The sequence below is a fragment of the Chelonia mydas genome, chromosome 9 (assembly GCF_015237465.2).
Source record: "Chelonia mydas isolate rCheMyd1 chromosome 9, rCheMyd1.pri.v2, whole genome shotgun sequence".
Lineage (NCBI taxonomy): Eukaryota > Metazoa > Chordata > Testudines > Cheloniidae > Chelonia > Chelonia mydas.
The window spans coordinates 94,551,450-94,573,952 of NC_057855.1; the positions used below are offsets into that span (position 1 = coordinate 94,551,450).

The 22,503-nt window shown below is 43.4% G+C and overlaps 1 protein-coding gene across 5 annotated transcripts in view; it reads left to right on the forward strand.

Moving 5' to 3' along the window:
- Positions 1 to 22,503, forward strand: part of ATP11C (ATPase phospholipid transporting 11C) — a 119,089-nt gene that overhangs the window by 36,803 nt on the left and 59,783 nt on the right. For all 5 annotated transcript variants that reach the window (XM_037908068.2, XM_043521775.1, XM_043521777.1 and 2 more), the window contains exons 2-3: positions 6,717 to 6,836; positions 14,095 to 14,184. In XM_037908068.2, coding sequence (XP_037763996.1) covers positions 6,717 to 6,836; positions 14,095 to 14,184 — 210 coding nt within the window. The remainder of the gene's footprint in view (positions 1 to 6,716; positions 6,837 to 14,094; positions 14,185 to 22,503) is intronic.

Below are 22,503 nucleotides of genomic sequence, written 5' to 3' on the forward strand. Positions count from 1 at the left end.
AGTAAGTTTTCATAGGTAGGGCAAAATCTCCCCCTCTGCTAGCATGGGGAGGGGCAACTTGAGGAGCTGAGCAGGAGACTCCCAGAGCAGCTCTCTGACATCCTGGCCTTCCCCTGACCCCATGTGTGGTTTCGGAGGTGGGGAGGCATTGGGGAGTAAGTGGGGTGAGCGTGAGAGGGATCGCTGGTCTCTGAGACACACTTCATCCGCGCTGCTCGGTGTGCATGGCTTTGGCTTTTACGTTAAATAAGAATGGCCATACACGATCAGTCCAATGGTCCATCTAGCCTAGTATCCTGTCTTCCGACAGTGGCCAGTACCAGATGCTTCCAAGGGAATGAACAGAACAGGGCAATCTGTCGAGTGAGCCATCATCACATGTCATCCAGTCCCAGCGTCTGGACTAAATGACACGGAGCTTGGAGGCACCCAGAGCACGGGGTTGCGTCCCTGACCATCTTGGCTAATAGCCATTGATGCTGCAAACTTTCCTCAGATCCTAGCTAATGCTGGACACTGCTAATCTAGCGTGAGTTTTCCAAGTGCCTTTTCTGCGTCTGGAATTTGTGTGCGGTTTGAGAAGCGTTTCCTGCAGCAGGGGCTTTTGAGCTGAATGGAATGTTAGGCCGTGAAGCCAGAGTGTGTTAGCTATGTACCAGCGCAGCAGCAGAGAGCATGTTTGCCAGCCGTTCGGCGCATGCTCAGCGTATTGCATTGTTGGGTTGAGTTTCAAAGCAAACAACCTAAACTAAGGATTAAAAAGAGTGAGAGGAGTTTGTATGGTATCTGAGTGCTATATTAGCCTTTCTGGCTGTTAATTCCTTCAAGCAAAAGTTGGAAACGTTTCTGTATTAATTTAAAATCCAAGCCTTGAGTCTGGAAAATTCAGCAAAATCTGAGAAGACCCTTTCTATACAGGCTACACACGTGAATACCCTTAATTTTCTGTTTTAAAGTGGTCTAGACCTGTGGCAGATATTGCAAGCAAATGCAGTATCTTTGGGGGAATATATTGTATTAAGCGCGTCTATCCCTGTGAGCCAGGTATTTTATATATGATTGTGGCCTACTGCATAGGGGCGGGGTGGTTATCACAACTGTTTCAAGAACTAAAATAGTGGGAGGTGATTAAAGTGAATCACTTAGGACAGTGGTTCTCAGCCTTTCCAGACGACTGTACCCCTTTCAGGAGTCTGATTTGTCCTGCGTACCCCCAAGTTTTACCTCACTTAAAAAGTACTTGCTTAAAAATCAGACCTAAAAATACAAAAGTGTCACACACACTTATTACTGAAAAATTGCTGACTTTCTCATTTTTACCATATAATTATAAAATCAACCAATTGGAATATAAATACTGTATTTAAATTTCAGTGTATAATCTATCGAGCAGTATAAACGTCATTGTATGACATTTTAGTTTGTGCGGACTTCGCTAGTGTTTTTTTATGTAGCCTGTTGTAAAACTAGGCAAATATCTAGATGAGTTGATGTACCCCCTGGAAGACCTCTGCGTACCCCCAGGAGTACAGGGGTACATGTACCCCTGGTTGAGAACCACGGACTTAGGTGGTAAAACACCTCTAGAGAGATACCACCCTCTGCGGGAACTTGCATAGACTGGTTTAGACTGTTTGTTTTTCCCAGAAACCAACCAACAACGGAAGGGCTTTTGATGTAAAAAAGCTGGGTTTAAACTGACTCAGGGCCTTCTTTCTGATGCAGCAAACCGGCAGGACCTGCTGTACAAGGGCCCCATCCCTTGTGGAAGGGTTGGAAAGACTTTGGCCTACCAGGGCCCCTTAAGACCGATGGGTGATGTCTGATTAGCTTTTAGCATGTGGGGTGGAACTTTTATTGGTTTTAGTCTGTTTTCTCTGGAACACTTTTGCCTTAAGAATAAAGGTGCTTGCTTAGGAGCAGCCGTGTGGCAACTTTTAACTGCCGGCAGTACTGTGCTCACAGCCCTTAGAGGGAGATGTGCCGGTGCTAGCCTTTAGACAGACTGCCTTGCTGGGGGTATCGCAGTGTAAGGCAGTGAGCTCTGTAGCTTTAAAATTCCAGGCTGGAGGAAGAGGGACACAAGTCTCCACCCACGAGAGGTGATGACTGAGAGCCGGAAACCTTAAATGAGTGTCCTTGAGGGATCACGGAGGAGGAATACAGGTGCATTCAAAATGAAACTCTGACAGCATCAGGAAAGCATTCTGCAGAATCAGGCAAATGCCTACTGTTTAGAACGGGGAGGGCGAACTTTTTGGCTCGAGGGCCACATCTGGGTATGGAAATTGTATGGTGGGCCATGAATGCTCATGAAATTGGGGGATGGGTGCAGGAGGGGGTGAGCGCTTTGGCTGGGGGTGCGGGTTCTGGGGTGGGGCTGGGGATGGAGGGGTTTGGGGGTGCAGGAGGGTGCTCTGGGCTGGGACCAAGGGGTTTGGAGGGCGGGAGGGGGCTGGGGCAGGGGGTTGTGGCGCAGGAGAGTCTCAGGGGGTACAGGCTCCGGATGGCGCTTACCTCAAGCTGCACCCAGAAGCAGCGGCATGTCCTTTCTCCGGCTCCTATGCGGAGGCACGGCCAGGTGGCTCTGTGTGCTGCCCCGTCTGCAGATGCTGCCCTTGCAGCTCCCATTGGCCGCAGTTGCTGGCCAGTGGGAGCTGCGGGGGCAATGTGCGGAGCCCTCTGGCTGCCCCTATGCATAGGAGGTGGAGCGGGGGACATGTCACTGCTTCTGGGAGCTGCACGGAGCTCTGGCATGTGCAGAACGAGGCAAGCCCTGGACCCCACTCCCTAGCTGGAGCTCAAGGGCTGATTAAAATGTCTGAAGGACTGGATGCGGCCCCCGGGCTGTAGTTTGCCCACCCCTGGTTTAGAGTCTGGTAGGCACATCAGTCTCTGGGCAAAGATGCTCCTTCCTTTCAGTCGTGTCAGGCTGTTGGGAGTAGAAAACTAGTCATCCTGTCTTGGTTTCAGTTGGAGCTGCCCTGGTGTACAGCTTGCAGATACTTCCTGCTCTCTGATTATTTTAGAAAAGTGGCTTTGAAGAAGATGTTGTTGCTTTTCTGAGCATAGCAGTGGTTTTCAACATCTTTTAAAATTTCCTAGTACATAGCATTAAGTACCAAGAAAGAGAGACTCGGAGACCCCAGGAGATAAACTACAAGCTTAGTACTGCTGGGAACAGAATTCTCAAGGTCACACAATTGTGAGTTTCTCAGTGTAGTCCGTGAATGAAAATCTTGCATGCGAGATGGAATTTAGAAAGGACGGGAACCTAATTAAGAAATTTGTTGTGGTTTGTTCTAAAATGGTCACTTGTAATCATCCAGGAAGCTTGTATGTGGTTGCCGATCAGAAGCCAGTGCAAATGTGTCAGCCCAACAGTATACTGCACATCCAATGCTTTCCACATTCAAGTAGAGAATTTCTGAGGGCTACAGGTTACCGGTGTCTTCCGTATCATGCAAACGAATTCCCAGTATATATCTGTATCGTGGTAATGTATCGATTTAGCTGTCAAATATTAATTGCAAAATTGTAAAAGCCAGTTTTTCCTGCTATTTAATTGACTCAAGGTCATTTAAAACTGGTTGGGATTTAACTTATAAGAGCTCTTCCAAGTAGTGTTACTCTTCTCACTAAATGAGCTTTCAGGTTCCTTGCCTTTTACATATATTATCTTTAGTTCGTTCTTCGTTGCATTAAAAAGACTTGCATGTAGTTACATATTCCCTCAAGAACTGAAAAGACTACGTAAATTAAAGGTAATGCAAGACTTGTCACTACACTTGGAAATTGACTGCAATAACTGTTCTGTAATAGCGATTCTAGAATAGCTCTCCATGTAGAATGAGAGTGCCATTTGCTGGTTTAGCTTAATATGCTTTCAAAGAGGATTACGTGAAACTATTCTGGAATAAGAGCATCCACAAGGGGAGCTATTCTGGAATAGTTATTGCACTTTAAATTCACACCCGACTTTATTCTGGATTAATTTCCAAATGTGTACATGAAATTGGTGACTGAGTTGTAGCTAACCCTCTGACTTTTCTTTCCAGCAGCAAATTTAAGGCAGTGGGAATCTTAAGTGTTTGATCTTGATTTATGCACAAATATTTCAGAATATGAAATGGTAATTGGTTTGGCTGTCTCCTCATGCCTTTCTCACCACTAGACAAGTGGGGCATATCTGCAAAGGAGACTGTAAAATCTTGAGAGCAAAGATTGTGCCTTCCTGTGGGTTTATATAGTTCTTATCACAGTGGGGCCCTGATCCTCACTGGAGACTCGGAGAACCACTACAGTGCAAACAATTAGTACTAATATCCTGCTGGAAATGTGTGGTGTTTTTTTTTTTTTTTTTTTTAATTATTTTGAGGTCTTTTTGTGCTTCCAGGTCCAAATATTTTTCATCAGAGTTTTCTTTGGTTTTAGTTGGAGAAATATGTGTGAGAGAGAGCGTAACAGGTCTGTTTTAACTATGAGAGAAATTCTTTTCATGTTTGACCTGGATCGCTGACATGTTTATAAATACCCTGCAGTCCTGTTGTTCTCTTTACCATGAAGGCTATCCGGTCGAGTGGCTTTAATTAAGGTGTGACAGTGGGTTAAAATTCATTTGTAGCATTTCACTCTTGTTTAAAAAAAGAAATCTGCCTGCCATATTTTAGCCTCGTGACATTGATGTAGTGCTTTAAAGTGTAACTATGGGATTGCGTGAATCCTACAACTATCTGCATGAAACTGGGATTACATGGGAGTGTTTCCAGATGACGACCTGAGCTGTTCTCTTATTTAGTAGTGATTTCCTGAACCGGGGCTGGGAGCAGAATGGATTTTCCACATTCAGGCGGGTTCGTCTGTGGGAAATGCAGTGTTTAAAGAGGAGAATAGCACAGAGAGCCGTCAAGGAAAACATACTTCAACTGGAATGGCACAGAAGGAGAGAAGTGCAACTAGAGGGGAAACATGTGAGATGCAAGAGATGGACCTGAGAGACCTGACACAGGAAGTGTGGAAACACCCAATATTGTAATAGGATGAGTCAGGCCTCAAAAATCATAATGGGCTTTAAACTCCTGAAATTAACAACAACAACAACAACAACAAAAAAAGGATTTAAAAAAAAAATTTCCTTCTGGATTTTCAGCTTCCAGAGTTCCACATTCTCAATCTGTCCTTTGAAAACGTGAAGGTTAGAAATGTACTTTTATCTCCACTTTCATTTTTTAATCACATGATACCGGGAGCTGTGACTTTAAGATAAACCCCAAATATGCTGAGACTAGTGATAAAATCTCAAGACTTGGTGGTATGGTTAATACCAGTTGGACTGGCCCTCCAGTGTCCTGATATCCCGGCTCATAGACGTGGGTATGATCCTCCTGGCCAGCAGATGGACTGTCCGAATTCTGATGCCGTCATTCACCGTGCCTGCCACAGCATGCCTCAATGGTTTCCACCTCCAAGGACTGGAAACAATATTTTTTTGTCTGCTGAGACTTTAGTTAAGATTAGCATGGCATCCTAAAAATCTCTGTAATGAAACCTTTCCTTTTGAAACGGTAGAGAGTCCCTTTTGTGTGTCTCTGCCTGTGCTCACCACCCAGCTGAAATGTTCTTGAGCACCTGAATGCTTAAATGAGAAGAAAAATAATTAATTTTTCCTGATACTCTAATAATACAACTAACACCTGCCTTTTTGGCGCACTGCAGATGCTTCCACCCTGAGTAGATGAAAGCGCACTAGGGGACTTTTAGTGCAGGGCAGCAGAGTCCACACAGGTGCCTCGTGTTCAGAGTAGATTTATACCCAATCTTGCCGTAAACGGAAGTGCTTCTGTAGACGAGCTCTAAGAAGAATTTTTCTTAAATATTCACACACTGATGTTTTAGCAGAACATATGAAGATTTAAAAAAGAAACAGCAAATCCAAAAATGTTTAGAAATGACTTGGCCATAGATCAGAAGAGATTTCAAGGTTGGTGTAAAGATGTGTTCAGAGGTTAGAAGCTCAAAATAGCTCCCATTAAGGAGCCCCAGGCAATGACTGACAAAGCCCTCAAAGTGTATTTCCCCTCTCCTGAAGCAGAAAGTGGAAAGGTTTCTTCTTCGTAGGAGTTTAAGGCAACTCAAGCAGATTGGAGTATTTCCACTTGAGAGATGCCAGCCACTAATAGAAATGCTCAGATGTAGAGGAAAACTTTGCTTTTTTTACCTATCTTATTTGCAGTGTTATTGTGGCCATGTTGGTTCCAGAATAGAGAGACAAGGTGGGTGAGATAGTATCTTTTATTGGACCAACTTCTGTTGGTGAAAGAGCTCTTTGTAAGCTCAAAAGTTTGTATCTTTCACTAACAGAAGTTGGTCCAATAAAAGATTTTTACCTCACCCACTTTGTCTCTCATACATATCTTAGGCATTCGCAGTGGACCAGGAAAGGCTGATAAAGGTTTAAATGTGGTCTTCTGGTATTTGGAAAAGTAATAATTACCCCTTGTGTGAGATAGGAGATCATGAATATAATCACTTCTACACTGCATTCATTCCATTCAACACTGTAATGAGAGAGCCCAGGACAATGGAAGTTTAGAAGGGCTGTGTGGGAGCCATCAGAATCAGAAGCATGTGGAACTCGTTATCTGGACACATGCATGGAAATGTGTGAACTTGAGAGCCAGGGACTTAACTTGCCTTTACCTTGTTGTCTCTGACAGTGCGCTGGCGAAGAGAAACGAGTTGGTACACGCACCGTGTTTGTTGGCCACCGCCCAGTTTCAGAAACAGATGCTTACATCGAGCAGAAATTCTGTGATAACAGAATTGTCTCATCCAAGGTAAGTTGGTTCTTTTAATCCCTGCGCTATGGTCATTTAATCAGCTGGAAAGTTTGCAAATTTCTGTTCCTGTTCCTCAACCTTATTGTATTTCATCATCAGTCGTGGCTTCCTGACATTTAAAACCTCAGAAATCTATACTTGAGTAGTTAAAATGCTCTTCGCAAGAAGACATTGCCCCAGTGTTCAGCTGTTGCATTGCCGGTGCGGTAGGAGTTTTAATAACCAAGACTGTTAATCTAATAGGACTATGGGTGACAGTCTAAAATCACGTACCTTGTATTAAAGAGACTCTTCTCTCTGAACCCCTCTGTTGAGAGGTTGGGGATGAAATGTTATGATCTGCTCTCTAATTTTGCACAAAATGTCCCACCTGGGTTTAGGAGAGATGTGCAAATGGTGTTAGAATTGCATTTGTTAGTAACACATGGGCATATTATGATACCTCCTTCTGAGTCGACTTTATGATCTACCTGGTGCAATCTGAAAGCAGCTTGGAAGCTCATTTTGCACCAAACCATTGGTTTGTATATACACTTCCTTATTAATGCCCACTGAGTGCATGCGCACATGAGTTCCCACTCTGTGTGCTGAATAATATCGAGGCACAAAGATTAGTACCTGCTTCGATGTTTTCTGGGTCTCCATTGTTTGGAGAGTGAAAATATAAAGGCAAGACCATATCTGATGTGACTGGTGACTTACAAGGTTTTCGTTTGGGGTTTGTTTGGTTATTTTAAAAATGGACAGATAACTGTCGTGCTTCTAGATATTTTTTTTTTTCTTTCTTTTCAAGTAGGACAAAAATAACTTAGTACAGTGTGTATTTTAACACTTGGCCTTTCCACTGGATAAAGAGGAAACCATGCAGTATTCTATTAATATAGCATTTGTCTATTGCAAACACAATGTGATGATACCTATCTTTCTTCTGGTTGATCTTATTTTACTTGACATCTATCAAGCTATTTCAAAAGACTTGGAAAAATTGAAATGTAATGTCAGACAACTGGCATCAGCTATTGTTAAGCTAGTTGGGTGAATGTATATTTAGCTTGTTACTAAGGTGGTTTTGGGGTTGCCCAGTATATAGTTACAGACTTTAGTCAGACTGTACTTTATAATTTAAAGGTTACAGTTGGCTTTTTTTTTTCTGCTCCAAACAATTCAAATGTCTGCTGCCTTTTATGTCCTTCTGATGTCCTCATTAGAACCAGAACTGACTTTGTGCTAGGGACCACTTCCTGCAGGCTGACTTGGTAAACTCCATTTGACTTTTCTTCATTAGGTCTGCAAGATTGTGCCACTGGGGACTATCCATTTGGGTTTTTTTGTTTCTTTAGTGAATACTAGAATTATTTTAAAAACACTAATCTTGTGTCAAACTTCATTGATTCTTTTAAAGTTATTTCCCTATTGATTTTTGTCCTTCTTATATTTGGTAGACATGGACTCTTCCTTCCCCCCTCTCTCCTCCTCCCCTTCTTTCCCTCCTGCCCCCCAGTGTTTAAAGTGAAGCTGATGTGGACGTGGGTCTTTATTGTTTGCTTATTATCTGTGCACAAGCATCATTAATGATGTCAGCACGACTCTGGGAAAAGGGACTTGTTGTTTTAAAGGACACAGAAAGTTCATCTATTTGACCAGTTTTGTTTCTTAAACTTGCTTTTAAAGTTCATGTTATTTTTTTCCAAAACAAATGATCCAGGGATCTTCTCCCTTTCTCACCCCTAAAAAAAAGGTGAGAAACCCAGTTGCAAGCAAGGCAACAAGGCAGTATTCCAATAGCAAACATGTATGCAGTTCCTTTGATTTTTTTTTTTTTTTTTAAAGAGAGAAAAGCGAGAGTATGGAGTCTCAAGATTTTAAGGGATTATCTTCACAGCAGAGAGAAAAATTTCATTATTTGAGCATAGTTTCCTTTTGACGTGTGCCATGCAGCGCTAAAAGCTATTTACAGGCGTGAATCCCATTGATTTTTGTACTCTTTCCCCTAACCACCTCCAGTTGTGGGGAGGAGGGGGTGTCAACTTGCGAATAATTGATTTTTTTTTTTTTTTTTTTGTGGAAAAATTAGAATCCAGACAATACTCTAGTCTATAAGTCCATGAAGAAAGCCAGATTTCAAAGTGTAAAGTTAGGAGAAGGAACATGGAGTTATGTTGCATATTGGCGTGTAATTGTATTTAGTGAAGTGCAAAAACGCAGTGGGCCAGATCTTGACATTTGCTAAGTCAGCAGCACAAAGGGGACTTAAAGCTAGATCCCTGAGGAGCCCTTTTAGTGGCTATGATCAATGAAGCGAGGCTCTAGCCTGTTTAATTTTCGTTAAAGGTCCATTATACCATAGGATTGAAGCGTTTTTTTTGCTAAGCACAAATCGAGTAAATGGCACTAATACCCCTAGATATATTTACTATGAATCTTATCCTATAGGTCTTAAACACAGGAATAGCTGTGGTGTTTTTTGTTTTTTTTTTGGTTAGTCTTTTAATGGGCCTACTCCCATGTGGGAGGGCTTTGGGATCCAACACTACTGCATGTCTTCAGCAAACTAGCCAGGGATAAATCTAGACCGTAGTCTGTCAGAGGAGCCAGGGATTGAAAATGACACTAGTCTAAATTTCAGGACTTGCAGTTCTTATGTTCGTGCCCAGTGGCAAAATAGCACAGCTGGACTGAGGGCACTTCCTGAATGGTGCATTCATCCCTAGCTCTGATAACTTGCAAGATATAAGACCTCAACATTGATAACCTTCCCTACCCTCCTCCTGCTTCAGTGTTGTCTGATGCATGATGCCTGCTTTCAATCTGTATTGCTAAAACTATTGTACGTAATCTGGAAGTACGGACCCCCACCTTCCAATGAGCAGAACACATTTACCTCTAACTGCAGATGTTCTTGAGAACGTTGGCTCGTTCTCATGCTAGAGTTCGAATGGTGGTTGGGTGAAGCATGGTGGTACTAGGACTAACCTGACTTTTGAAGCAGGTGTGTCCGCTAATATTAGAAAATCACCCCTCCTCCACACCCTGCCCCCCACCCGTCCTTCAGTTAACTTAGTGAAATCTCGACAGGTTTTCTTGATTGTGATTCTGTCTTCCAGAACAATTGGAGAAGCAGAGTTCTCTGCTGCTGACTTCGTAAACTGTTTGTTTCCATCTGCAAGCTACAAAGGCCGAACGGAAAAAAAGTAAAGGGGGAAAAAAATTGATTTTTTGGGGTGGTGTGCGGCAGAGATGAAGGTGGATGTTTTCTCAGCTTAAGTGCACAACTGGCACTGCTCTTGCCTGTGGAAAGAGGAAGTGCGGTATAGGAGTCAAACAGCTACTTAGGTTTTTCTGTGGGAAAATTGTAATGGGGGTGCAAATATTGACTTTTTAGTGAAGTCACGGAAGTTTCACACAGTCTATTCCATACCCAAGCTTTTAGTTCCAATGTGTTATCTGTCAGAGATAGACTTGTTCTGTTGAACCAGTTTAATTCTAAGCTCACTGAGTTTTTCTAAGCAATAACCTTAGACTCAAGGTCGGGCAGCGAATGATTAATCTGGTTTCAGAGTAGCAGCTGTGTTAGTCTGCATTCGCAAAAAGAAAAGGAGGACTTGTGGCACCTTAGAGACTAACCAATTTATTTGAGCATGAGCTTTCGTGAGCTACAGCTCACTTCATCGGATGCATTCAGTGGAAAATACAGTGGGGAGATTTATATACATAGAGAACATGAAACAATGGATGTTACCATACACACTGTAACCAGAGTGATCAGGTGAGGTGAGCTATTACCAGCAGGAGAGGGGGTGGGGGAAATCTTTTGTAGTGATAATCAAGGTGGGCCATTTCCAGCAGTTGACAAGAACATCTGAGGAACAGTGGGGGGGGAATAAACATGGGGACCACACCACATGCTTCATTGTCTACAGCCAAGCTCTACAGTACAGCCGCATTTGCTTCAACCCCTCAGACAGAGACAAACACCTACAAGTTCTCTATCAAGCGTTCTTACTACTACAATACCCACCTGCTGAAGTGAAGAAACAGATTGACAGAGCCAGAAGAGTACCCAGAGGTCACCTCATACGGGACAGGCCCAACAAAGAAAATAACAGAACGCCCCTAGCCATCACCTTCAGCCCCCAACTAAAACCTCTCCAACGCATCATCAAGGATCTACAACCTATCCTGAAGGACGACCCATCACTCTCACAGATCTTGGGAAACAGGCAGTCCTTGCTTACACACAGCCCCCAACCTGAAGCAAATACTCACCAGCAACCACACACCACACAACAGAACCACTAACCCAGGAACCTATCCTTGCAACAAAGCCCGTTGCCAACTGTGTCCACATATCTTTTCAGGGGACACCATCATAGGGCCTAATCACATCAGCCACACAATCAGAGGCTCGTTCACCTGCACATCTACCAATGGGATATGTGCCATCATGTGCCAGCAATGCCCCTCTGCCATGTACATTGGCTAAACTGGACAGTCTCTATGTAAAAGAATAAATGGACACAAATCAGACGTCAAGAATTATAACATTCAAAAACCAGTTGGAGAACACTTCAATCTCTTTGGTCACTCGATTACAGACCTAAAAGTGGCAATTCTTCAACAAAAAAACTTCAAAAACAGACTCCAACGAGAGACTGCTGAATTGGAATTTAATTTGCAAACTGGATACAGTTAACTTAGGCTTGAATAAAGACTGGGAGTGGATGGGTCATTACACAAACGAAAACTATTTCCCCATGTTTATCATCCCCCCCCCCCCACACACACACACACACTCACACTGTTCCTCAGACGTTCTTGTCAACTGCTGGAAATGGCCCACCTTGATTATCACAACAAAAAGTCGTTCCCCCCCGCCCCCGCTCTCCTGCTGGTAATAGCTCACCTTAAGTGATCACTCTGGTTACAGTGTGTATGGTAACACCCATTGTTTCATGTTCTCTATGTATATAAATCTCCCCACTGTATTTTCCACTGAATGCATCCGATGAAGTGAGCTGTAGCTCACGAAAGCTTATGCTCAAATAAATTTGTTAGTCTCTAAGGTGCCACAAGTCCTCCTTTTCTTTTTAATTAATCTGGTGGTTGTCAGTCTGCGCATATGTCTGTCTTCAGTCCCAGTGTGGGTCTCAAGGGCTACAGTCCTATTATACTGCAGCCTTTTATGAGGATGTGCGTGTTGGCCTCACACAGACAGGAGTGCAATTATAGGGAAGTTATTGCCCATCAGAAGGACCATGTGCTTCACTTGACATTAGAGGAAGGGATGGGTGTGGATGGATAAAGGACAGCATGTGGTCCAGAGCATGGCTTTAATTTTTCCACTGACCTTGTAGATGTACGTAGGGTGATCAGACAGCAAGTGTGAAAAATCGGGATGGGATAGGGAGTAATAGGCGCCTATATAAGACAAAGCCCTGAATATCAGGCCTGTCCCTATAAAATCGGGACATCTGGTCACCCTAGATGTAGGCCACCTGTCTCTTCGGTTGTGTGGCAATAAGGCACACTGCAGATGCTCCTTTAACTATTTCACTGCTGACGTTCTAGTAGCAACATCTAGCTAATGTCTGTATCCTACCATCCCAAGCTACTTCCATGGTCCAAAAGTCCCAGTAGCTGCCCACCCAGCTATGAAAACCTCCTCTCTCTTCCCCCACCAACTTCTACCATGCTGTGGCCATTGTCAGTGCAAAAACTTGCAATACATACACAATCCAAAACTTAAGGTCAGCCTAAAAACGAGCTGAATTTAATATAAAATAAATCACTCTGGGGGAATGGTGTTCTCGTTCATATTTAATTCAGATAAAACTTCCGTGTTGGAGTTTATCCAGATCTGCTGCAGAATTTCCTCATCCGCCTTCCCAGTGTGATGAAGAATTCAAGTAGCTTTTTTACGGAATACAGGGCAAGACTCTGTATGTTACACCTCTAAGAGATGAAGCCCAGAATTCATAGCCCAGGGGGTAAATTGGATTTAACCTGCTGGTGGCACGGTTAGACATAGAGTTCCAAGTTCTTTCTTAATGTGCAAGCAGTCAGTCAGTCTTGGGCAGACGCATGGTGATGGTGGTGCTGTTTTTGTTAGTGAGGTCTTTGTGTAGAAACCATGGTCCCAGGGGTGGGGTTGGACGCTGTGCAAGCAGCAGGAGAATTTTGCTGCTCTCTGTGAACCAGGCATGGATGTTGGTTTGAGACTCCTGAAAGGCGGCGTTGCCCTGCATGCTGTTTGACCGTCTTATTCCAGGACAGCTCTATGCGTGTTCATCTTCGAATATATCCCTGCTGTGCACCCCAGGTTTCCCCTCCACTGGAAAACAGGCCTACAAGGCCCCAGACATCCACTCAATGGAGCTGCAACGCATCTTTGTGGCCTCCCCAATTCTGCAGGGGTCAAAGTGGCCCCAGAATAATTTAGACATACCTGCGGACCTGGCGGAGTTACAGCAGTCTGTCCCCGGTGGGTGGCAGCGCTGCCTAGACCCTCCACAGCAGTGCTGCTTCCAGCAGCCCTTCCCCCAGCATCGCACCCGGTGTTTCCTTTGCTGAGTTTAAAGAGGCAACCTGGAGCTATTTTCCTCAGTCCTTGCCCAGGGGGATTTCTCCCTTGACTGGGTCCAGGGCTCTTAGGGCACTTTTCTGCTGCTCTGCCTGTCTTTTTTAATGCATCGACGGCTGGAGAAGGGTTCAGAATCCTTCGTCCCTGATGCCATAGAACGTATGACCTCAGTGATGTCTGGACTCTTTGTGAGAGAAACAATAGAGGAAGACTCCTTGGGCTGTTTCCCCCTGTGCATTCATGTAGCAGCTACTCACAAAGTGCCCCCTTAGTCTCAATATTTGATGCTAATGAGCCTAGTTACAATGCTGATACGCACGTTAAAAAATGCCATTAGAATTGCTTAATGCTATTGTGAGTTTCTGAAGAGGCTCAAAAATAAGAGAACTAACACCCTGGGCCAAATCTGTCCTGGGTATAACATCCGTAAAATTATACCAGGGATACATCTATCCAATATAACTACTTGACCTTTTTTTTTTTTTTTAAAATATATATATTAACTAAATCTTATTTCTTAGGAAACTTCTAAACATAAATTCCCCTTCTTTAACTCTCAATCCCTGGGTAAATGAAGCTTCGTGAGGGTTGTTGATCTTTGGTTCTGTTGACATTTGAACATTTGTGAGCTGGTAATATTTGCGCAGCTTATCTCTCTGTTCTTTCACCCTGCAGTACACGGTCTGGAATTTTCTTCCAAAGAATCTATTTGAACAGTTTAGAAGAATTGCCAACTTTTATTTCCTGATCATTTTCCTTGTGCAGGTAAGGGCACTTTTAAATAATAAAAGTTTTGCAACATTTCTATTATTTTTTAAACCAATTGTTCAAAGCTTTAAACACAACTTCATAAAGGACTGAGACTCGACTGGTTCTTTACTGATGCTTATGACCTCTTTTTTTAGTAGCTATGTTTTGTCTCCTGCACACGCATTCAAAATACCATAACTGGTAACATTTCTGGGGCCATCTCAGACCATGTGCTGATGACTATTGTTACAATTTAAGGGCCCTATTAACGCTGTAAGCACCAGGAGATCACTCATAAATATGTCTGCGTTGGAGCTAGAAGGTGTAATTTCCATCTCGAGGAGTCATATTCGTGCTAGTTCTGATCAAACTAGCATGCTAACAATAGAAATGTAGCTGCCATAGAGGGAGGGGCTAGCTGCTCAAATACGTACCATACTCAGATGAGTTCATATTTAGGAAGTCTAGCCCCTCCCACTAGACTGTCATTACACTTTTATTTTAGTGCCCTAGCTCGGTTAGATCTAGTGTCGGTACCTTTCCTTGAAACTGGAAATTTCACCTCCAGCTCCTGTGTAGACATACCCTGTGTGAGTAAAACATATGTTAATGGCTGCAGGATTGAAACTCTTTTGTACTCTTTTTATTATTTCTCCCATCTTACCATACATTTTTCTCCATATAATAAGCAGCCTGGTAATATTACAGTTTGTGTAGATTTCAAGAAAACCAGAAGAGGTGCACAGTCCATCGTTTGGATTTTTTTACTATTCAGATGAGCATTTACTAAGTGTGTGCGCATATGTGGAAGGGTATGATTTTTGTAAAGAGATTTTATACGTACTAAATTACAGACATACACGTGATGTAATAAGATTAGTCTTTTTTTCCGCTCTGATTTCTATGTAAAGAGGGCATTGATTTTGGGATTAGGGTAAATGCAGGTAAATGTGAGGGTTCATTTTCTGTTACATTAGCTGAAAAATCAGGGAAGTTCCCAAAATATGTTTACAAAAAAGAGGATTTTTTTTTTTAAGTAAAATTTGGATGAAACCCAGTGAAGTATATTTCCCTCTTTTCTATAACTGAACATTGTGGTTTTTAAAAAATACTTAACTGACTGGTTAAAACCAGATATGCAAAACTTCAGCCCAGTCATCTAGTAAATTAAATCTTAGATCTGTTACATACGGTAGTCTGCAATAAAGCAGTCCTCTAAGGCGTTAAGTTGATTGATACCTCTATACTTCACTTTTATTAATATTATCTATAGAATCATAGAAATGTAGACTGGAAGGGACCTCAGTAGGTCATCTAGTCCAGTTCCTTACACAAAAGGCAGGACCTAAGTATTATCTAGACTATCTCTGACAGGTATTTATCTAACCTGGTCTTGAAAACCTCCAGTGACAGATTCTACAACCTCCATAGGTAATTTGTTCCAGTGCTTAACTATCCTGACAGCTAGGAAGTTTTTCCTAATAACTATCCTAAATTTCCCTTGCTGCAATTAAAGATTTACTGCTTGTCATGTCCTCAGTGGTTAAGGAGGACAATTTATCACCTTCCTCTTTATAACAACATTTTACATACATGAAGACTGTTATCATGTCCCCCACTCAGTCTTCTCTTGGCCTACTCTGTCCTTTGTTTTTCCACTGTTTTTAATGCATTTGTAAAGTGTTTTCTTGTTACCCTTTATGTCCCCAGTTAGTTTAATCTCATTTTTTGCCGTGGTTTTATCCCTACATGCTTGTGGTGGTGGTTCTATTATATATAGTACATATACATGTCATCCTTTGACCCAGTTTCCACTTTTTGTATGACTGTTTTTTGAATTTCAGGTCATTGAAGATCTCCTGGTTAGTGCAGGGTGGTTTCTTACTATTCTTCCTATCTTTCCTACACACTGGGATTGTTGGCGCTTGTGCTTTTAATAATGTCTCTTTAAAAATAGCCATCTTGCCTGAACTTTTTTTTCCCTTGGAGTTGCTTCCCACAGGATCTTACCTACCAGCTCTCTGAGTTTGCTGAAGTCCATTGTCTTTATTCTGCTGTTTTCTCTCCTACCATTCTTTAGAATCATGAACGCTGTCGTTTCATGATCACTTTCACCTTCAAATTCCCAACCCAAGTTCCCTATTTGTCAGAATCAAGTCTAGAACAACCTCTCCCCTAGTCGCTTTCTCCACCTTCTGTAATAAAAAGTTGTCTCCAATGTATTCGAAGAATTTGTGGGATTATCTGTGCCCTGCTGTATTATTTTCCCAACAGACGTCTGGATAGTTGACGTCCTCCCATCGCCACCAAGTACTGTGCTCTCAATGATTTGATTAGTTGTTTACAAAAAGATCCTTCCACCTCTTCCTCCTGGTTAGGGGGTCTATAATAGACCCCTACCATGACATCACCCTTCTTTTTTATCCCTTTTATCCTTACCCAGAGACTTTCAACAGGTCTGCTTTCCACTTCTGTCTCAACCTCAGTGCTCCTGTATACATCTTTGCTATTCCTCCTTTTTTTCCCCCCCTGCTTGTCCTTCCTGAAGAAGCTGTTCCCCTCTGTACCAGTATTCCAGTCATGGGAATTATCCCACCAAGTCTCTGTGATGCCAGTTACGTCATAATTGTGATTATTCCTTCTTATTTCTAGCTCTTTCTCTTTATTCCCCCTCTACTTGCATTAATCTACAGACATTTAAGATGTTCTTTAGATTTCCCATATGTACTCTCTCGTCTCTCCTTTGCCCCTGCTGTGATTGCCCATGTTTTCCTCCCCCCACCTCCAGACCCCCTCCAGTATTTTGACCCTTCACCCAGGTCTCCATGTTCTGGACTACCTGTGGGCTTTTCTCTCCTGCCCACATCAAACCTAGTTGACTAGGTTAGCCAGGCTGTATCCGAAGATACTCTTCCTCTTCCTCTTCCCCTTCCTTGATCGGTGGACTCTTCTCAGCAGTCCTTTTCGGAACAGAAGCCAAAATCCTCCCGGTGACACCCTCTGCACAGCCAGGCATTAACCACCAGGATGTGTCTTTCTTTGTCTGAGCCCCTACCTGTGACTGGAAGGTGACACCACCTGCATCCCCAACTCCCTCCCAGTGTCCTGTAGTTACTTCCGATTTGCTCAGGATCATACCACTTGGATGAGCAGCATGGGTAGAAGTCAGAGGGCCAGATGTTGCTCAGTAATCCTTCCGTAATGTCTCAGATAGGCAGCACACCTCCCGGGGTGCCAGGTCAGGCCAGCAGATGGACACCTCTGTCCCCCTCTTCCTCTTAGGATTGGTGGCCATGATCCTCCCAGCCTTGGGGGAAATTCCTCATCCCTTGTTGCCAGGGCAGCATCACTTTTTTTATCTCTATGGACAGTGGGTTGGGAGCAGGGGTGGAGCACCGCCTGCTGCCAGAAGTAGCCAGCAGCCAGCTTCCTCCTTGTGAAGGAGCCATTTCGTCCTCCCCTGATGGTACTACTGCAGTCCTCTCCAGCTGGATTGCTCCCTCCATCTGGGAGGTCTCCATAGGCATATTTTCAATGAATTCCTTGTGTGAATGGACGCTCCTCAGCCTAGTCCCCTCCTCCTGTAGGTCTCCTACCTGCCTCCTGAGTAGGCACCTCTCACCCTGGGTGGTCTCCCTAACCTGGCTTTCTATGTTGGGGAAGTGCAGGCCACAGTCTCTGCAAACCCACACTAGGACCTAGGTATAGGCGGGTTCTTTGTCTAGACACAGGTGCAGGTGGAGAAGCCAGGAGCACTGTTGGCGCCCGCAATGGGGCCTTTTCAAACCAGGGCGATTTTATTCTTTCTTCCTCTTACAAACTCTGTCTCAAAACTCCTATGTTTGCTGCCCCCTGTTTGCTATCTCCCCTTGGTCGTTTAGCGTCTGGTTTTTAAGCATCTGGCTATGCTACAGTTTAAAAAAACTGGATGCCCTGTGAATTGTTATGAAGCATAATGCTCCACTTCAGCCATAACGATTTCAGTGACTGCTGCAGAAATAGGTGATCCCAACATAATTCCTGGGGGCTGTGCATAATGTTGCCTGTTTTACACAAAGGGACAAACTCACTTCTGGGGTTAGCTGATTCATCTCCATTGGATTTCATTGGCACCACTCCTGTTTGTCAGAAGTGAACTTGGCCTGCATATGTACCAGAGTAATGTGCCGAAGTCAGGATGTCCCACCAGCATACCTGAGAGTCTGAAGTCACAGTATTACATCTTATCTTCTGCCCCTTTTAATGGGGTTTGGGGAGACTGAAATAACTGAATTTGTTAGTGTACCTAGTCGCCTAGCTGGGTGACGTTGACATATTTCCTGGCAGTTCAGTTGCATACCCATTTTAGACATAGACCAAGGGATCTATCTATGAAATTGATTGTATGCAGATGGATTAAAGAGCATTTTTCTTGTTTTCTGTTTTTATTCCAAATACTGTGACCGTGTTTTAAAGTAAGAAAACGACCCACATATTGAATTAGAGATCAAAAACACACGTGATACTGTTAATAAAGGTCACTAACAGACAGCTGCCAGGCACTTTTCTTTCTGGAATTTCTGAAGATTTCACTTATCTTTAATAAGCACTTAGGGCAATTCCATTCATTAAAACATACGTTAACTTGATCGACACCAACATTTCAGCCATAAATGGCATTTCTCAAGGTAGACCCTTGATCCTTTAAATGAATGGAATTGCCCTAAGTGCTCCCTTATAAGTGAAGGGTTCAGCAGACTCTTGAGTGAGGCGTGCAGAGGAATTATATGTTGAATTCAGTCCTGTGTTGGGGTTGATCATGCTCCCACTGAGGCCTTGTGTCCAAAAGTCCTTTGACTTCAGTGGCTCAGGGTCAAGTCCATGTTGGGGAAGGAATGTTTCTTTGCTTGAAAACACACATGAAATATACGTTCATGAAAATACCTTTTTAGTTGGTTGCTTGATTGATTAATAAGGCATTCCCTGGATTCATCTACTGCAACCATTATCTAGACAATTGCTCCTCTGAAGCAAATTAACTCGTGCAAATAAAGCTGAGTTTGGAGAAGTATAGTCAGCACCTTTTTAACAACATGGGGAAATGAAGGAGACAGGCAGCTTAGGAACTGGAAAATACTTTTGAGTGACTAAGAGAATGGTCTGGTGCTTCCTGAACTGTGGAATTCAGTTGGGTAGAAACAACAGATGAACAAAAACCTTCATATACTAGCAGGACTCAGTTACTTTAAAATGAAGTCAGACTATGCTGCTGAAGTCCTGTTCTAAATACAGATGCAGGTTGAGCTGCTTGCTGGATCCTAGTTATAAGGCAAGTGTCTTAGGTTAAGCTTATTCTGAAGTTGTTTCTATCTTTATTTTGCTGTGTTTGTCTCAAAAGTTTGCCTGTGGGTTTCACAAAAGGGAAGACTGTACTACAGGGGATGTATATGGAATATGGTAATAATATGGAAATTCCCCTATGAAATAGCTGTATCAGCGGTGGACAAACTACGGGGTGTGGGCCAGATCCGGCCCACCAGCTGTTTTAATCCGACCCTCGAGCTCCGCTGGGGAGCGGGGTCTGCGGCTTGCAACGCTCCAGCTGGGGAGCAGGGTCAGGGGCCATTCTACATGGCTCCCGGAAGCAGCAACATGGCCCCCCTTCAGCTCCTATGTGTAGGGGCAGCCAGCAGGCTCCACTCTGCACACTGCCCCCACCCTAACTCCCGCCCGCGCAGCTCCCATTGGCCTTCTCCTGGATCCCAACCCCAATTTTGGAGCATTCATGGCCTGCCATACAATTTCTATTCCCAGATGTGGCCCTCGGGCCAAAAAGTTTGCCCATCCCTGATCTATATGAAAAAAATATAACCAAAATAGTCTCACTTATGCATCATGGCAAGCTCTTGGCACAGTAGAGCCTCAGAGTTACGAACTGACCAGTCAACCACACCCCTCATTTGGAACCAGAAGTACGCAAACAGGCAGCAGTAGAGACAAGAAAGAAGCAAATACAGCACAGTGATGTGTTCAGTGTAAACTACTAAACAAATAAAGGGAAAGGAGCATTTATCTTCGGCATAGTAAAGTTTCAAAGCTGTATTAAGTCAATGGTCAGTGGTAAACTTTTTTGAAAGAACAACCATAATGTTTTGTTCAGAGTTACGAACATTTCTGAGTTGCAAACAACCTCCCTGCCCAAGGTGTTTGTGACTCTGAGGTTCTACGGTCGGTGGCTGTGGAAATAGCAGAAGGCACGATATGTTTATATGTGCTCAAAGCTTTACCTCACAGGGCCTCAGTTTTACTAAAAACAACTGTACCGTTGTGCTTGGGGGCAGGCAGGCAGACCTTGAAAATTAACTCTCTGCGATAGGGGGATGACCTGTTTCATAAATATGGTCATTTAGGGTATGTCTACACCGTAAAAGCTATGCTCAGGCTTGCCTACCTGAGCTACTTGAATCCAGCTAGTGCAGGTAACAAAAGTGGTGAAGACAGCACACCATTGACTAAAGCCTAGGTAGTACAATCCTGTCACCGGCCCTAGGTACACACTGGGCTCACTAGCCCACACTGGGTTATCTTCACTACGATTGTTACTGGGCTAGCCGGATTCAAGCTAATTAAGTGGGTTAGTCCATACACAGCTTTTGCTGCACAGACATACCTTAGATGCCTAACTGGCCCTGTGTGCATCCAAACACGCAACTGCCGTCTCTGAAAGTCCCTAGCCGTCTAGGATTTACCACTGGTAAATGTAAATACTTTAGCTACGTTCAGATGGCCCGGTGTCATCATTGCTTTCCTTGTACGATGATGTCGTGTGAATTTGGTTTCTTACAAACGGGACCATTTCTGTCTCTGTTAGTGGTGTTTTTGCATAGAGAGTGCAAAAATCACAGTTTAAGGCCATTTCCAGGGATTAATATGTGCTGACTGTCTCAAAACAGCTTCCTAGGGACAGATAAGAAACATTTTGTGCATAACGTAGCTTTTTACAAAGAACTGAAAACAACAAATACAGATTCTATTGTTCATGAGAGCTCCAGTGAAACACCAATAGATGTAGCAAAACAGAGGCTTTTTGTTTATATGAATACAAGGCATTTCTGGTAAACTTTCCTTGTGCTTTCCCTCTCCTCTATTACCCAGTACATCTGCCTCCATCCCTATTCCTGCCTCACCACCCACCACAATCAGCGGGATCCCTGAAATAGGATGACTCATGTAGTGTATGCCAGTTTGGGTCCTCTGTGCCCGCAATGCAGCGGTCTGCCCAAGTATGCTTCCCCTCAGCCCCCTGGCATTTTAAGGTGCTCTCTGGGGGAGCTGTACTGATGATTATGGTCTCTGACAGCTAGGGACCTGTACAGCATGCTCAGAGTTATTTCTGTCTCTCATTCTAGAACTCGTTTGGTCTGAACTCCAAACTCACTTCCCCAATGCAGCATCCGTTCGGCTGTCTGATTATGCCCCCATCACACCACCAGCAGCAGTGCATATAAACCAATCCGGCTATTCTGTAAACAGCTCTGCATAGAATATGTAACCAATGCTGAATGCCAAATCGTAGTGTTGCTGTGGTTTTAGTTTTTCTGATTCCTTTAATTTCTCCTAGTTATAATTTCTCCTAGTTATAAGCCTGTTTCAATGACCACACACTTCCTATACCCTAAAAACTGGGCTGAATCATGATAAGGTCAATAGAAATGGACAGTTCCCATTCTCTGGGGTCCCCCTACTGTTTAATTAAGGTCTCAAAGCTGCCCTGCTATGTGCTTTCCTTGCTACGGGCTTGTCTTCCCTGCAGTGTCAGCTCGAGGTACGCTGAGTGTTGCCCCATACCCGACTCCCATCCACACCCACAAGTTAAGTGGTGTTTTATACTCCACGTAGCTGATCCACCCGGAGGTGTGGGTTATAGCTCAAGTACTGCTGACACTCAAGCTAATAATGCAGCCGGGAAACAGCTCCTCTGTGCTGCTAATCCGATTGCTGTGTGCCACCGTAACGTTTTGCAGTGCGGCTGCTCTCACTTTTAGAGCCTTCTGACGCTCTTTTTATTCTTCAATCATTTTTCATTTTATTTTTTGGGAATTTCTTGTTTTTCATGGACAAAATGAATTTCTTTTTATTACGTTTACATGAATAAAATACCTCAAATGACCATGTGCAAATAAACACAGTGTAAAAATCCCAATTTGTGTATACTACATGATTTTATTGGGTGGTATTGAAAGGTTTTAGGAATTAAAAGCTGACCTAAAAGAGTTCTCTATAGATTCTCTTTCCGTGGTTTGTTGTCTTACAATCAATGTATCCTCTGGAAAAAAAAAAACAAACCTGTCACAG